Source organism: Neolamprologus multifasciatus, chromosome 5, assembly GCF_963576455.1.
Source record: "Neolamprologus multifasciatus chromosome 5, fNeoMul1.2, whole genome shotgun sequence".
Classification (NCBI taxonomy): domain Eukaryota; kingdom Metazoa; phylum Chordata; class Actinopteri; order Cichliformes; family Cichlidae; genus Neolamprologus; species Neolamprologus multifasciatus.
Window position 1 is genome coordinate 21,157,194 of NC_140443.1, and position 17,248 is coordinate 21,174,441.

Here is a 17,248-nt window from a genome sequence, read left to right on the forward strand (position 1 = left end):
TGTAGTTTATGAGATAAGATGAGATAAACAAAAGACACTGTCCCTTTGTGCTCGTGTCTGTTTAAAGACTAAGATCTCAGTGTCTCAGCAGAATTTTGTATTTGAGCTGCTGATCATACAGCATTATTTGATGATTGCTGAATGTTTGATGAGAAAAAACTTGAGCTTTTACTAACCGCAGGTTACGACATTTGCGGCATTTTAAAGCAAGCTTCAAATATTATTTGTAAAACTTTTCAGTTGGTTTAGAGCAATTTTGTGTATGTTACATTTAAGACGCTATTAATTGATCCCCATAGTGAAATTAATTGTCTGCAATTAAAATTCAAGTTAGGAAAAGCCCATTAAGTCCATCTTAAGTATTCGTGACTGTTTTTTTTGTTTTGTTTTGTTTTGTTTTGGGGGGTTTTAAAATGCAATTGGGTAGATAGAAACTGTAAAGGACAAGCAGTCTTGTGGCGTTCTCTGACAGGATGTCAACACATGTAATACGATCATAAATTCGTCTGTGTTTAGACAGCAATGTGCTGCCGGTGCTGTTACTGCCAGCATGAGACGTGTCTCACGTCTGTCTCCAGGAACAGATGGGGCTTTAAACCAGAAAGAACATTCTCTCACATCTTACCTCAACAAAGTATCTCAAGATAAAACACCCTTTGTTAGGTTAGAGGAGGATGCTCCAAGGTTGATAAATAGTAATGTGTTTGTATCCTTCCATCAGCTACCTTAATGACCTGGAGAGGATAGCCAAGCCAGACTACATCCCCACACAGCAAGATGTGCTGCGGACTCGAGTCAAGACCACAGGCATTGTGGAAACACATTTCACCTTCAAGGACCTGCACTTCAAGTAAGACTTCTTTTACTGTTTTTCTCGGCTCTTTAAGCTAATTTTATGAAACAAAATTCAAAATTTAAAAAAGATACATTAGGCTGTAACCTGTAGCTTTTTTTTGCTTCCCCCCCCCAACTGTTTAAACATCAAAAGTGAATAATTGTTTAAGCATGCTAACTAAAAGACATAAATTTAATGAGTCAGGAATTTAACATTTATCTAATGATACAGTTAATCATAGAGCATGAGACATATCACCTTTACATTTTACCCCTCAGCTATAAACGGATGATGGGGTTTGTCATCAAACCGCTGGGCAGGCGGCCAGGTGGATATGCAAGTTTGTAAATGTGATAACTCAAAAAATGAGGCTTGAAATTGATACCTTGGGTGCAGCTGCTAAAGGTCGGACGAGTTCGAATCCTGGTGACCTTGACCTCGAGGTCAAGTTTTAAGACAATCTTGTAAATGCAGGATTTTTAAATTGATACCATAGGTGTGTGTGTGTATTAGTAGGCTGAGGGGTAGTGCTGCATTTTTGTGATTGCGCTGAGCATTCTTATTTACATATTGATAACATTCAATTATGAATGTAAACAAAAAATGACTGAACAAAAGCACTGAAGTCTAATCTGATCTTCCAGGCTTTATAATGTCACTTTAAGCTCTATTTAATATGCACATAAAAAACGCCTTTCTTAGAAAATGATGGTTTACTGCTTTGACTACAAGTTGTCATCAAAAGGTTCTGTGTAGAGGTCCATAATGTGCATGTCACACTGAAAATCTTGTGTTCCCGAGGACCATTTTCAGTGGCTATTTAATTATTTAGCTTTTTCAGTTGTTATAATGCAAATGAAGTAACTGTGAATGATTCCTCACTGATAAAGGCTTAAATCAAGTAAGTCAGGTTGTGACTCTATATACATGACCTCAAAGAGTTTGGGCTCCACCACTTCTAGTAACTTTTTGAATATTGCCAAAGCAGCCAAGAAAGTGTGTTTATGGGCTTATGAATCATGCTTTTATATTTGCACTGTAACTGTTGTGGCTTCTTTGCAGCACACAATGTTTCTTCTTTACTGAAAGTCATAAAATTCTCAGAAAGGAAAACATTTATTTATTTTCCAGTTCATTTGAACAATTGAGGCCATTATTATTAGTATTATTTTAACCTTTAACAGCTCATGCCATCCATTACTGTAATGCCACATTTCTACTTACGATTTATAGGATAAAAAAAAAAAGAGGGGAAAACCTTCAGTGATGAGCAGAAAGATCAATATCAGTGATTGCGAGTAAACTGTGGGAACGTGTGGGATTTGAGTGACTGAATAGTTGCCATTGCAGGATTATACACATCAGTGAAAGAATTGCAGGAATGCAAACTGTTGCTGTTTTGGAAATTTGAAGACTGATTTCTAGCCATGCTTCTCAGAAATGTTTTTGTTTGTGATTATTGCTAGTGGTGTTACCCCCATTGCTATAACCACACACAACCACATTATACTTCATATCTGATGCGCACAGTAGTCAAACAACAGGGGAAAGTATTTGTAAAATATTCAACACCTCTTCACTCAGAGTTTACTGAAAATAAGCGTGTCAGTGTGTGGCTCCCATGTGGAAGGCATCACACTCGTGTCTCGATATTAGAGATGGCACGATACCACTTTTTTATGTCCGATACCGATACCGATATCATAAATTTGGATATCTGCCGATACCGATATGAATCCGATATAGTGTGTTTTTTAATCAATAAAACTGTTTGTTTTTTTTTAAATATCTTGCTGCATTTTGTATAAGTTTATACTCAAGTTTAAATAAATAACAACACTAAAGCTATTCTGTTATACCTGTATGTAAAAAATACACTGCGCCTAAAATATTTCATATTTCAGCAACACATATCAATCTAATAAACTTAAACCTGCTCCATCCTTCCTATTCTGGTATTTTAAAGAGTACTTAGCAGAAATATTAAGCAACCTAACTAATAGGGTTGCAAACTCCCAGCAAAAAAAAATAGGGAACCACCCACACCCCCCACCTCATGATGCTTAATCGATGTAATTAAATTTAATTTGATGCAGGGGGAAAAATGCACAGAAATAAATTATTTTTCAAGAATAATTAAATAGATTCAACATCTTTCTTCAACAAAATTGCAGACTGCACAGATGGTACCTTCCCAAAGGAAAAAGTACTATAGCTTACTAGGGTATATTAGAATTAACTTATATATATTTTTTACATCAGATTAAAACTTTGGGTGTAAGAGTCAGATAATTATTTATTAAAAGCTAGACATTTTAAATGAGAATAAGAAAGAAAAGTATGTCTTTGTGCCCCCTTTTCCCTGTTCATGCCCTATCGGCCCCCCTGGCTAAACTTTGCTAGATCCGCCCCTGCACAGTTACCAGCCGTCAGCTGCGTAGAAAACGATCCTGGTGTAGAAAGTAATATTAAATAAATTCTAACAGCAGATTATCAAGCTTAAACGTGCTGCTGTTGTTTAGCCGCTGGTTTCCTCTTTCTGGTGCAAAGTGGGCCAAAAACAAACAAGAGAGACGGACTCGCGACAGAAAAGCCGATCAGCTGATCATTGATCAGTTTCACGTTTGAAGTAGGAGCAGGAGAGAGAGAGAGAGAGAGAGGCAGTCCCTCTATATATTGGTTGTTAATCTTAACGCGGGAATGCTTTACAAACATTCAGAGATGAACTTACACACTTGCTTTACTTCTCTCTGGGAAAACTTCCTCGGAGATGAAATGCTGGTTTGGTAGCACACAGCCGCTCTATCACGTGATGCACACTGCTGCAAGTGCTACGGTTATGAGCCGGGTTACGCCTTGTAGCAAGTTTTGTGAGGTGCTTTTTTGATATTTAATGGATCAGATTACATTTTTTATTTCTCGCCGATATCCGATCCAGGAATTTGGGTCAGTATCGGACCGATACTGACCCAAATTCCATAACTCCCATAAGTAATATATGATATATATTACTTATGGGAGCAGTGCTGTGGATGAGCACACTGGTGGTGTAAACAGTGTAAAGTGTGTCACTGTTCTAAAGATCCCTGCTTCAGTCGGCACAAAGCTGGCTGTTTTGGGAGAGCCAAAGTGCTGCTGTAGTGAATCAAATTCTGCTCTGCAGGAAGAATACTGTCATAATATGAGTATTGCTTTAAGATGTCACAAACAGTCAACTATATCTTCTGAGAAGCTGAAAAGAAGGAATATTGAGTCTGGCACAGTCGAGATGAGCATCCTCGCTCATGCATCCAAGTCCTCTCCATCTTCATGAATAAATTATACATAATCTTAGTGAGAAACCTTCCGCACCATGCGTCATCCTTAAGTCTTCTTGTTACCGGTGCAACTGCACTGTGCTGAAATGCCTTCAGGAGGCAGGGAAATACAGAGGCCTGAAGAGAGGTAGACGTGGGAAACTAGGTCGAGAGACCTAAAAATGTTTCCTTCATTGCTGAGTCCCATCCACCTCATAGGAATATGTTTACACTGCGTTTGTTTGTACAGGATGTTTGATGTTGGAGGCCAGCGGTCAGAAAGGAAGAAGTGGATCCACTGCTTTGAGGGAGTCACAGCCATCATCTTCTGTGTAGCTATGAGTGCTTATGATCTGGTCCTAGCTGAGGATGAAGAGATGGTGAGTAAACACTTAGAAAACAGTTGCTGAACTTCACATTGGAGTCCAGTCCCACGAAAATGAAAAGAACTGGAAGGAGGGCCGAGGTTTCAGTGAACTCATTTCCTTTGTGTGGTCTCGTAGTGTTCTCTAATAATCTGTTTATCTCTGCATTTGTGCCCGGCCCACCCAGAACCGGATGCATGAAAGCATGAAGCTCTTTGACTCAATCTGCAACAACAAGTGGTTCACAGAGACGTCCATCATCCTGTTCCTCAACAAGAAGGACCTGTTTCAGGAGAAGATTGCTCACAGCCCTTTGACCATCTGCTTCCCTGAGTACACTGGTATGTATGACTGCCTCAGTACAAACACAATCATAAACACATTTGTCATTGTGTTTATTCTTTACAGCAAGCCCAGTGATAACGTTGCAACTGTGTAGAATGATAAACATGAAAAACCTGTTTTGAGACTTGCACTTGTTTTCACTTGCCAATTTTTTCATGAAATCATGAAACAAAATCTAGCCCCAGTTTGTATTTCTTGTGCATTATCAGTCCATTCATGTGTCAGAAATGAGCAACTTTTTAGAAAACAAAATCTGAAGGTGTTTTTACAACACTTTCCCAAAATCTTCTTTAAAACTTCTGGATGCAAATTATACTCCCCTCCTCCCCACTTGCTTTCCACTAAGCCAGAAATGAGCGTACTGTTTTTGCACAAGAAAGGCGCACCCATTTTTAATGAAAATATGAAATTTAAAAAATTCACGTTGGTACAGTGTAAGCAAATGCACTCCATGTGTCCTTCCTGCTGTGTGCTCTAATCAGGAAAATCCTTCACTTGAGAACTCTTTAGAAGCAGGCAGTAAACTCTCGTCTGCTACATGTGAGAAAGGAAAAGTGCAAACAACATTTCCCGGGGTTCTTAAGTAAAACTTTGACTTAAATGTAACAGACTGCCCATGCATAAAGATGCAAGTTGCAACTACGTGCACAACTACAATGCAGAATAAGGAAATAATAATACTTGATTTGTAGGAATTGCTGGAAATAAGTCAATTTGGATGAGTGCCAAGTGAAACTGTCTCTGCCTATCAGCAAAAAGATTTGACTTCTTTTCCACACTGATTAAGCTCTCCTGAAACTTTTCTCAGGCCCCAACACGTACGAGGAGGCCCAGACTTACATCCAGACCAAATTTGAGGATCTGAACAAGAAGAAGGACACCAAGGAAATCTACACCCACTTCACCTGCGCCACTGACACCAAGAACGTGCAGTTTGTGTTTGATGCCGTTACTGATGTCATCATCAAGAACAACCTGAAGGACTGTGGCCTTTTCTGAAAATCAGTCTGAGAGTCGAGGTGAGTCAAAAGAAGAAAGGACTTGAAGTCACTAAGAGCCATGTGGATTCATAAACCAAAATGACTGAGATATTTTTGTTTGTTTTCTGTGTTTCTGTTAGGATTACTTGAACCGCTCTGACCATAGCGATGGGGGATTATACACGGATCATGAATGACTGCACTGGCCAACCACGATTTATGCTTTGATCTGCTTTTTAAAAAGACACCTAAGAGACTGAAAACCCGACGAGCCTTGCAGATTTTCAACAATTGCTGATCCAGTTGCTCGTGTTATTAACTCTTTGGGCTATGACCACAAAAATCAACATCTATTTTATTTTTTTTCTTTATTTTCAATTACTAGAGGAGGGAAATGTTTTCTTTTGCATATATATATATATATATATATATATATATATATAAATGCATTCATTTTACTTTTAGAAATTCCAATGTGCAAATTATTAACCTTTTAATCACATGATGCTTATTTTTTAAGAGCTGAAGCACAGGCATGGACATAAAATATGATTCATAAAAAAAGTGCTTTTGTTATAATGTTTACATCAGTTCATCATTCATAGCAAAAAGTATATATTCTGCATGACTCAACTTGGCAAATATTAGCTCTGTAATCCACACAAAGTATGTAACATTCCAACAAAAACAAAAAAAATAGGAAAAAAAATTAAAAAGTTAAAAAATAAAAAATGGCTTCACCTGCTGGGGGGAAATTGTGGCTCAATTCTAAACAATATTTAAAGTATGTGTGTACCTAACATTCTTTCACTTTTATAGTATCATTTCCATGTCTGTTGCAGTATATTTGTGCCTTGACTTCTGTTTACAACCATTTCTTAGAAATGCTTTCAGAACTGTTTGACCTACTGTGCTCTGCTGCCTAGAATCTCTGAGTAGTATTGTGATTGTTAATGAGAGACAAAAATCTAATTCCGTAAAGAGGTTAGTGTTTTTGGTAAATAATAAAATGCTTTAAAAATTCCTTTATGATTTAATTTAAATAAAAGTAGACATCACCAGACTTGGTATATTGGGGTTTCCTGTCTGTTGTGTTACATTAATATTGCTGCCAGTTCATGTTTCAGGTGATAACTGAATAAAATGTTCACTGAGAGCTTTGATACTATATTTTTTGTACAGATGATTCAAACAGGGGGATGATGGTTTTACACCAGTAAAATAACCGAAGGGTTGTTTTTAATATCATGGCTAAGCAGGTTTTGATTAGATGGTTTCAGCCACGGAGGAAGAACTAAACTCCAGTAATACATATCTTTGTGTTCATCAATGTCAATTGGACACGGTAAAAGCAAAGAATGCTCCTGGCCTTAAATTCTCCGCAGATGACTGACTTTAGCATTAGAGCAGCTGATCAAAAGCTGGCAAATGTAGTGAACTGTAACACAACTACAGTACTGTGCAAAAGTCTTGAACCACCCCCCTTTGTTTTGCTTCCAAGGTGACTGACTTGTAATGTTTTTATTAGGTGCGCTTGATTAAATAATTCTCTGGGCTTTGGGGCTTTCTGGAGGTCTTTCAAAGTTTTCATTTGCACATTTGGCTGTTTTTTTTTGTTTTTTGCTTTTTCATTCCAGTCTTTGTCACTGACTAATTTTCAGAGGATTTTTTTTTAACACCGACCAATGAATTATTCAAGCAGTAAATTCAAGGTATCAACCAGTGTTGTGTCTACACAGCCAGTGGTGTTGGGGATCTTGTCAAAATTGTGACGCAATTATGAACAGAGGAAAATGCCATCAGATTTTAACCCGCTGTGCAATATCATCTGGAAAGTGTCGTACTGGGATTGGCTTCTTTTTTCAGCATGACAGTGATCCCAGATCTGGTAAAAGATTACCTGGATAGAAAATATGTGTAACTATTGGTTATGGATTGGCCTCCTCAGAGCCCGGACCTCAATTGCTCTGAACCAGTGTGTGCTCGTCTTGACAAAGAACAGAACAAAAGCAGCCAACATCTAAAAAATAGCTTTGAATGTCCTTCAAGTAGCCTGCAAAACTTTTCCTGAAGACTACTTACAGAAATTGCAAGAAAGCTTGACTAAGAGAGCTCAGGCTGTGTTGAAAAATAAACCAAAGAATGTTTTTTTAAGCTTGTTGGAAGATGAACCGATGTACTGTATTTATAGGTTTCCAATCACAAAAATCGCTGCACCCATTTCCCAAACAAAATACAAAGAAACGAGGGCTTACAGTACTTTTGCACAGTAATGTGTACAACAGTAAGTGTTGGTAAACATGCATATCTGTTTGGCATAAGCTACTCCTTATATTAGACCAAAAAAGACTAAAGGAGTGCTGCATTAGCCCTTTAAAACCTGAACCATGAAAAAATTGCTAGAAAACCAGGAGTTTATGGAACAGTCTGACAAATTTGTTTAAAAAATGAATTACATTTTTATTGCCACGAGTTTTCATTTTTTATCATATTTGCTACATCTGCCTTTAAAAAAAAAAAAAAGCTGAAAAATTTATTGTTCTATTAATTTAGATTTTTCAGAGGGAAAATCTCGCTGATGTCGTAGAAGACTCAAAAACAAAAATCTGCGTGTCTCAAATATAAAACACTAAGCATTCACAGGTTAAACACAAGTGTTAAAAAGTGTTTTGCTTATGCTTGATGTTTCGTTTCATTTACAGGAGGAAGACTTCTTAATTTGAAAGTAAGAGACCTGCTATATACAGCTTTTTATTGCTTCAATAATGTCTTCTGTTTGATGCAAGAGGCATGCACGAATTTTAAAAACACCGAGACTGCCATCTGGTGGACACATGCATATAGAGATAATAGCTGATCAACAAATATTTACAGACTATTCAACTGTCTTGGTCAGTCTCTACCAAAATATCACCACCAAAAGCATTTAACACTGGCAGGAAACAGAAAATATCTTGTTTTCTTTTTCCTGCAGCTGTTCTTGCTATATAGCATATATAGTACATTTAGATTGTAGCTTCTACAGGGGAAACTATAGAAGTAGATGAGACTGTTTTGGAGAAAAGGTTTACATTGCACTTTGCAGGTCTAGAGAAATATGTTGCGTCTTAAAAACCACACAGTCAGATGCATCTGCTATTTATTGAAAACTGACTGCATAAACACTTCACCACTCAGATTTTTTGATTAGCAAATGGCAGCGGCAACGTTCAGTTTACTTGCACATGAAAATGTCTGGGATATTGTTATTGTTATTGATGAGCGTGATAAGGTGGGAATAGAAAACAGCAAAACGTTCACATTAGCTTGTGGCATACTAATAATACAGTCTTAACAAAGCTGTGACTTCCTCCTGAAATGATCCTTCAGGAGGAAGTTGTGACAAAGCTTTAGACTTTTTATGGCCTATAAAGCACAGATATAATAATACTGACATTCATAATGCTATATTGCATATTTGCATTGCTGTAGGTTTAGTAAAGGAATATATCATTGACAGATGTTTTAATGTAAAAATGCTTGTTAGCTGCATGCAGAAAAATCAGCATGACCCTTTAGTACTCTTCAAGCCAGTTTCCCTTGCAAAGTATTTTCTCCAGAGGGCGCTCCGGTTCTGTGAATGAAGGCAGGGTGAAGTCGCAGGCACACAGTAGGTCCCTTAATCATCAGGTTTGATGTCAAAGTCTCTGTGCAGTCACCAGTTATTTCAGTTTTATTTTAAGTGCTCATCTGTTGCAAATGCTCATATGCTAATGTTGGATTGCTCCCCAACTGTCTGGATGAATCCGTCATTCAGATTTGCATAGACATCTATTCACGAAATGTAAACAGCAGGTGAGGCGTTAAAAACGACTGATCGTTTCATTTACATTTTGAACCTTCTGTTGTCACTCTGATCCAATGATTTACAACCAGCCAGCAGCAGGAAGAGAGCTTTCATTCCTCTTCGGGAATTATAAAGAACCACTAAATAACTGTGAACTTGTGGGCTGAACATTTATGATGGAAGCAATGGCTGGGAAATTATTTAAACATGCGCACACACACACACACACACACACATCACCAAATCTTGACTGATCTTGCCATCTTAGAGTTTTATGTTTTCTGGCTCTCTGACTTTTCCATGTCACACACAATAAGAGTGTATATGAATCATCCTCACCCCATAAAGACTGACAAAAGCTAACTTAACAGTGCATATTAGACCCGTATAAGAATAAAATGAATCATTTTGTACCCAGAAGTGAAACAAGAAGTTCCTCTTAGCCTTTTTTTAAAGAATAAAACTACACATTTCCTAAAGCTTGAAAAGAATAACTGTGTATTGTGTGTTTGTGATGTTTTATATATGACTTTAGGCCATTTTAGCAGATGTTTTGATTATTTTTTATATAGCTTTCTGTTTTAATCTGCTAAGATCAACATCTGGTTAAATTAAGTGTCCCCCTGATCTTTGAACAACAACTTTAAGCACTTGAATGTAGCTCAGGTTTAAAATAAAAGAATTTGGAAAGCCTCCAGCAGGACCTAAAAGTGAATTAAAAGTTTATATTTTGTGCCCTGACTCAGTTACTCGAGCAGCTTCCATAATGAACATAAATCCTAAAACATTTGTGATTTGAAATGACAGGAGAAAACTGAACATCGACTATAATGAAGATAATAAGCAGTTCATCTCTGGTCTGACTGGGGATAGTCAGATTTGCTTAAGTATCAGCTTGTACAATAAGTCAGTCCATTAGGTACTTAGGAGAGCAGCATTGCTCAGAAGAAAGGTAATAATCACAGTTCCATTTAAAGCACAGTGTAGTTAATTACTTAATTCATCCTGTAAAGTGTATGGGATGGGTGGTGGACACAGAAGGACTCTTAAGGGGAACCACTGATAATGGGAGTCTTTTTTTATTTTGGGGGGAAACAAATAATTCCCATTGCTAAAAGCCTGGCGTTCTTTAAAACCTACAGGTTGCACTCAGATAGTAGCCTATAAAATGAACCATTTATAGTCGTGTGAGGATTAGATTGTCAGGACAATTCACTTTTTTCTGGATGGCAGATTCAGAGCCACACATGCACACAAACACAAGTAGATAGATTCATGCACAAAGCCAAGTTTTCGTAGAAATCTAACTCTGGAACAGGTAAACTGGCTCCACTATTCTGCGGCTTGCTGTGAGCACTAATCTGCACATGAACAGTGGGCCATCAGGATCATTCCCCAAAGACCAACAACAACAACTTAATGCATGCCTTAGCCCATTGGATTTGCATACACATTATTTTGAATGGAAGGTGGGGTGCCAAATGACTGTTGTGGTGGTGGCATGCAGTTACATTTACACTCGGGCACTTACTTAGCTTCTGAATAAATGGATGAGAGTGCAATAAGCCACCAATTGAACAAGCACCACAAAAATTAGAAGTAACCTGAAAAAGAGCGCTAAGGGGTTAAAACACTCATGTGGGAAAGAAAAAAGGGGCTAGGAAAGGAAACACAATGAAAAGTGTTTCATTACGAATGAATGCATCACAGGGGATATGAAGCAGTCAGTCAGTCGCAGTCAAAAAGAAAGAAAGTTTTTTTTAAAACCATCTGATAAGTTAGGGGTTTGCTCTGACCAAAAAAAACCCCAGAAGCTTCTTAAAACTTCTACTATTTGCCGTTTTGTTTAGTTTGTTTTTCTGAAGCCAGAAAGCGATTTTATGATCGCCTTTTCAACAAAATAAGTGAATTAAAATGAAATAAAAGCTGAATTGTAATTATTATTTCTGGGAGCGATAGAAAGAAAGACTTTTCCTATCTCTCATAATCTCATAACATCATTTATAAATGATAAATGCTATTTATAAATATAAATGCTACAGGCCCACTAAAGCAATCTCTAGGTCTGGGTTAAATCTTCCCAGGTCTTTGCGTTCAAACATTACACGACAACGGTGTTTTATGATGAAGGGTATGTTTAAAAAAAATCTGAATTGAGTTGTGGGGGTGCTATTCTACAGAAGTATCTTTTTTTTCTCTCCTGCTGTTTTGCAAATGAGCTCTGCGGGCATCCTGCGCCCTGATTGGCTCATTCAGACACGAGTGGTTGTAACTGGCTGCAGAGCGCGGAGCTGTAAAAGGAGGCCAAGGGGGCTGAAATTTTCACTCAGCATATCAAGCGACTGGAGCCGAAAGGGCTGACTCCTTACTGGGGACACTAAATCCCGCGACTGCTTTGATCGAATCGGGACAATTTTCTCTTAATGGGACGAAGCTGTCACGTTCAAGGTAAGCGCCGTGTAGCCTAAACTCTTGTTATTATATACTTTCACGAAGTGTTATTTATTAGTTATGAGGGGTTTCGTGTCTGTGGGGCGCTGCATTAAATCCACTCCATCATTTTCTTTCTTGCAGATATTAAGTTTTACAGATGAAAGGAAAAGAGATGGTAAGTTTGCTTTATATTAATTTTATTATAAAAGTGTAAACTCCGAAACCATTCTAGTATATTCTGAATAGACTAGTAGAGTCAGTCTTTCCACGCGTGGAACATGTTAAATCGTGGGTTTTGCACACAGCATTGGTTTGCCCTAACAATGATAAGAGTTCATTCTGTCCTCACATAAAAACAAGGTGAAGTTTAACTGTTTACCAGACATTCACTGTTTTCATCAACTGGGACGTCGCTTGATTTGCGTGATAGAACATGTCCGATACTTCATATACGTGCTGATAATCCTCCTGTGCACGTTCCTTACTTCCTTACGTTTTGTGCAGCAGCTTGCAGAGTTATGATAAAAAGCAAAATGGGGGCAGAAGGTCTTGCAACAGGGTCAAATTCTGCAGTAGACTAGGAGATGAGGGGTCATAGAGGTTCAGAGGTTACTGTATTGACAAGAATCCTGCAATTACCTTGCAGTTGTGGTGGCTGGTGTTGGACTGTGTCAGGTTTCCTCCTGTACTGCTTATCCTTTCATAGGATTATGAATTAAAGTGGGTTTAAAAAAAAAGGAGACCCCACTTTTCCTTTTTTGCTACTCCATCACCTCTACTCTTAAACTCTATCTACTCACTATCACATGATCTCTTGTTTAAGTTTGAGTGAGCCACCAGTGTTCACTGGCTGATTCTGACCAATCCGCTCCTTGAGTCAGAGAGGAAGCAGGAATATTACCCTGGTAAAATTTATATGCAGGCATGTTGCACCCTTAAAGAGACAGGACCCCTGTAGCTAAGCCAAAATCAACTTTTTGTGTGCAGATCGCTTCACTTTGGGCAGGACGTCTCTGTCTCTCTGGAATAACATTTGTCTGGGTTGTCAGTTGAATCATTTCTGAGTCAATGAAATTAGGGCGTTCACTCTAGTTGTTGGTGTGGTTCAGTGAATTAACGGACAAACATATAGCCTTTGTTTTTGAAATTGGCTTCTTGAAGAACTGCACTCTTTGAACAGCAGGTCAGCTGATTACAATAGGAAAAGATGTGCTTTCATAGGCTGAAATGTACTCCAAGCAAGTTTGAACATGTCCCAAAAATAGTTCCTGTTTCTACCTTTACCCAGCACTCCATTTAAAAAGGATTAATGATTACCAGTCATCTTCTTTTGTTAGCTTTATTCATGCTCCATATCATATGACTTATTGCCAACTTCTTAACACTCTTTGTCTTTTCTTTGCAGCTTTGCCTAAGTGACTCTGGTGACTGCCTACGGGAGCAGATGCAGTATATGATGAGGTCACTGCAAGACTTAAAACAACCTTGGAAAAGCTGCCCTGCAGCCAGGCGCCCCCTTGCTCCCATCAGCGCTCAACTCCCAGCCTTAGTCCAACACTCGGCACTGGCACGCGCTTGTCAGCAGCGAGCTTTGCAACGGGAGCAACGCGCACGCCTGCGGATGTCTGATGCCAGCACAGCCAGTACCTACGACTCTGCCTGCTGCCTGGCGAGTCCTCTGGAAGAGGATGAGGACGACTCCAGCAGCCGGTTTGGGTTCAGGCTGAGCACGGCCTCTCCCAGCAGTCACAAGAGTCTGGAGTTTGATTCAGGCTACTCCGAGGCCTCGTGGCAGGATGATGGAGTATATCTGAGGAGGACCAGGAATGTGCGGGTGTCATCTTCAGCCTGCACGCGCACACAAAGATTACCAAGCGGACGTATTCGCCCCAAATCCACCTCCGACGTTTGTCTGGAGACATGGACATCATTTGAGGCCAGTGACCCAGAGGACTGGACAAACTCTTTATTGACCAGGGGGCGCAACCGCCAACCTCTGGTTTTAGGTGACAACAGCTTTGCAGATCTCATACAGAACTGGATGGACTTGCCAGAATGTCCAGAGCCTACCAACCTGAAGCCAACTTCAAGGCCTAGGCTGGGAAAAGCCTTCTTCGTCAATATGAGGAGGAAACTAGTTGGACTGTCTAAGAGTGTGGAGGACAAAGTGAGGATGAGATCCACTGAATCTCAGATTAACAGAACTGACAATGCTGCAAAACGTCTGTCCTGTCCGGTTGTGGCAGCACAGTCCAAAGCTCCGTTTTTCCACCAGTCGCACGCATGTATTAATGAGTTTGATGCGGACTTCTACCGCTTTGCAGCTCTCATGAAGTCAGGCAGCCGGCAGCCTATAATCTGCAAAAATATTATCAGCTACATCTGACATCCATTTTCGTGTGGAGCCATTTACAGACTGAACAATCCTCAGAGTCACTTTATTTTTATATGACTGTTTCCCATTTTTAATATGCTGAAAATAAAGAAGTTATAAAAACCCAAACTCTACTTGCTCTTATGTATACCTTTCATTGGTTATTTTAAATTCCCAGAGACATTTGGAACACATTCTGCCATCATTATTTTAGTTTCCTTACACTGATAATAAATCTCCACAGTCCGGTCGGTTAAAGGACGCTTTAAGCGTCCTCTCCTATAAAGCAAATGAATGTGGTTTCATTTATTTTCATTAGAAATGGGCACATGAGATGGTGGTTGTAGATGGATGGTTCAGTGTAACTGGGGTATAATAAATAAAAGATAAATTGATAGCGTGTAGGAAGCGCAGACCTATAGTCATTCCAGTACTTTGTTAGATACCATGGGACTCATGTTCTTACTCAACAAAAAGTTGAATCCATTAGAGAGGCTTTAACCCGGACAACAAAGCTATTTACAGGCCAGAATCAGAGGCTGTATCAGCAGAGTGCTGTGTTCCCGATGAGGTAATTCCCCATGTGTCTGCAGTAAAAGGTGAGAGGAGGCGAAGCAGCTGGCTGCAGATGGTGCACACATTTATTCTCTTTGCTTTATGAAGAACGTCTCGCTAATAGCTCCCTGCCTCATTTAACCTGGGCTCTGCTCTTATTGTGGTCCAGCCTTACAGGTGGTACCAACTCATCCACACACTTTACTTAATGGTATACTTAATCTTGTGCTCACCAAGCAAAGGGAGAAAAATGCTGAGTGGCATATGCACCAAGATAAGCTAACAATCACTTCACCTTTGCCTTTACAAATTCACTTTGCTCATCAATTCAGAGGAGAAACTACACCAGACCATATAAAGATAAAGAATTTCCCCCCAATGGGATTTCCCATGGTCTCTGCTGCAGCCAGACTCACCAATCATGTCTGATATCAAGGACAGGGGAGGAGAGGAGAGAAAGATGGTTCTAACTGGGCGCTGTTTGTCTTGGCCTGTTTATCAAGGTCTCCTGATGGAATGTCACTGAGGGCTTACTGCTGAGCACTCACTGGGGATAAAATGAGCTCTTATCATGAAGCAGTTACAATATTCACATGATAGTTTCTAAAAGGCAGCTAAACAGAGCGTCTTTGTGAAGAGAATCTCAGCAAATCGTCTGGGTGTGCTCTTTTTCTCTGGTTCTTTCTTGAGCTCATTACATTTAAGGCGCATGTTAGTTTCCAGTGGGAATGAGAGAAAAGGACACAGGAAACAATGAATGCAACACATTAATCACCTCAATGGCATTTTGCCTACTGAACATATCCCACTACATGCAGTAGATGTGAAAAGCAGGAGCATCTTTTATAGCTATTTACAGGCCAGAACCAGTTTCAGCAGATGGCTGCCCCTGCCCGAGCCTGATTCTTTCAAACGTTTCTTCCTGTTAAAAAGAGAGTTTTTCTTTCCCACTGTTGCTAAGGGCTTGTTCATAGGGGGTCGTTTAAATGTTGGGGTTTTCTCTGTATTGTTGTAGGATCTTTACCTTACAATATAAAGCACACTGAGGCAACTCTTATTGCGATTTGGTGCTATATAAATAAACTGAACTGAATATACCTAACTCCTGAGGTGGAAAGGATCACTGATTAGAGTAGCAGGCACAAACATAATGATTATGTATTGATTTAAAGAAAAAGTGTCTGAGAATAGTGCGATGCCCAAATTTTAAGATAAGTTCTTTTTTTAAAATTTGAATCGCTAACTCAACCTACTTGGTACATAGAAATGTTCAGATGTTTAACTCAAAATTTTGAGACGCCTAACCTGCAATTCTGAGATAATAACCTCAAATTATGACCTATGGATAGCATAAGAAACAAACTTCCATACATGTGGGTGAAACTAGGATCAGCGATAAGAACAATTAGAGAAAAAATGCCAGGTTACCTGACATTTAAATATCTTACTGACATATTCTAATTTTTCACCGATGTAGCAAAGAACTATGTGTCATTACCCATCCAGCTGATTCCACTGCCTCCTTCTGAAAGCGCGTAAAGGCTTTAGAGGAGCACGTTCACTGGGCACAGAGGTGAGGTTGCTTCAGGAGTAGAAGGTCCTTTTAAAATGACTCCAGTTTCAACAGAATGGCTGCCACCCACATTCTGCTTAGAGCAAGTTCAACTCTGTTACTAACAGTTGTCGTAAACAACATTCATGAACTTGGCACATGAGATGATCTGAGGCAGATCTGTTGAAGCATCGCACGCTTACAGGGTGGCCCAGTCTAACAGAGTGGACACAAAACATATTTCCTGCTAATTAAAAGTTTAGCTGGGAATTTTAATCCTGGTCCTCACCGGGAGTTTCGGTGCCAGCATGAAATCATGTTCACGAATGTAATCATGTAATTATCACGTTTGTAAATAAAAGGAGTAGATGGATGAGGTGACAAAATTTGCCAAACTCCTCAGCTGTGTAATTTTTTTGTGTTGCCATACACACAAGCTCATGTGAGCGCTAAAATCTACATTGTAACCAGACAATTTTGTTTTTCAGCACGGTTTGCTCTTTTAGTCTTTCTGTGCTCTCAGGGGTGGAAGTTTCTACTGCTGATGCTGGCTGGTCTGTAGGGCCAGTAATTAAACTTCTGACCATCAAATTGCAGGTAAAATCTTTGAAAGGTTACTGGCCATTTATTGCTTGTCCCAGGCATAGGCGGGATTATGAAAACAGTAGCTGTCCAGTAACAAGAAGT

At 39.2% G+C, this 17,248-nt stretch overlaps 2 protein-coding genes across 2 annotated transcripts in view; both read left to right on the forward strand.

Annotated features, from left to right (window-relative positions):
- The window catches only part of LOC146518566 (guanine nucleotide-binding protein G(i) subunit alpha-2-like), a 57,843-nt gene extending 50,952 nt beyond the window's left edge, over nucleotides 1–6,891 (forward strand). The window contains exons 5-9 of the mRNA XM_085158870.1: nucleotides 722–850; nucleotides 4,382–4,511; nucleotides 4,684–4,837; nucleotides 5,650–5,860; nucleotides 5,962–6,891. Coding sequence (XP_085014996.1) covers nucleotides 722–850; nucleotides 4,382–4,511; nucleotides 4,684–4,837; nucleotides 5,650–5,840 — 604 coding nt within the window. The 3' untranslated portion in view covers nucleotides 5,841–5,860; nucleotides 5,962–6,891. The remainder of the gene's footprint in view (nucleotides 1–721; nucleotides 851–4,381; nucleotides 4,512–4,683; nucleotides 4,838–5,649; nucleotides 5,861–5,961) is intronic.
- Nucleotides 6,892–11,935: 5,044 nt separating this feature from the next.
- Nucleotides 11,936–16,002, forward strand: LOC146518567 (PAK4-inhibitor inka2-like). The gene is made up of 3 exons (XM_085158871.1): nucleotides 11,936–12,095; nucleotides 12,222–12,255; nucleotides 13,486–16,002. The coding sequence occupies exons 2-3, from the start codon at nucleotides 12,238–12,240 to the stop codon at nucleotides 14,464–14,466; spliced, it is 999 nt and encodes a 332-aa protein (XP_085014997.1). The 5' UTR covers nucleotides 11,936–12,095; nucleotides 12,222–12,237; the 3' UTR covers nucleotides 14,467–16,002.
- The last annotated feature ends 1,246 nt before the right edge of the window (nucleotides 16,003–17,248 follow it).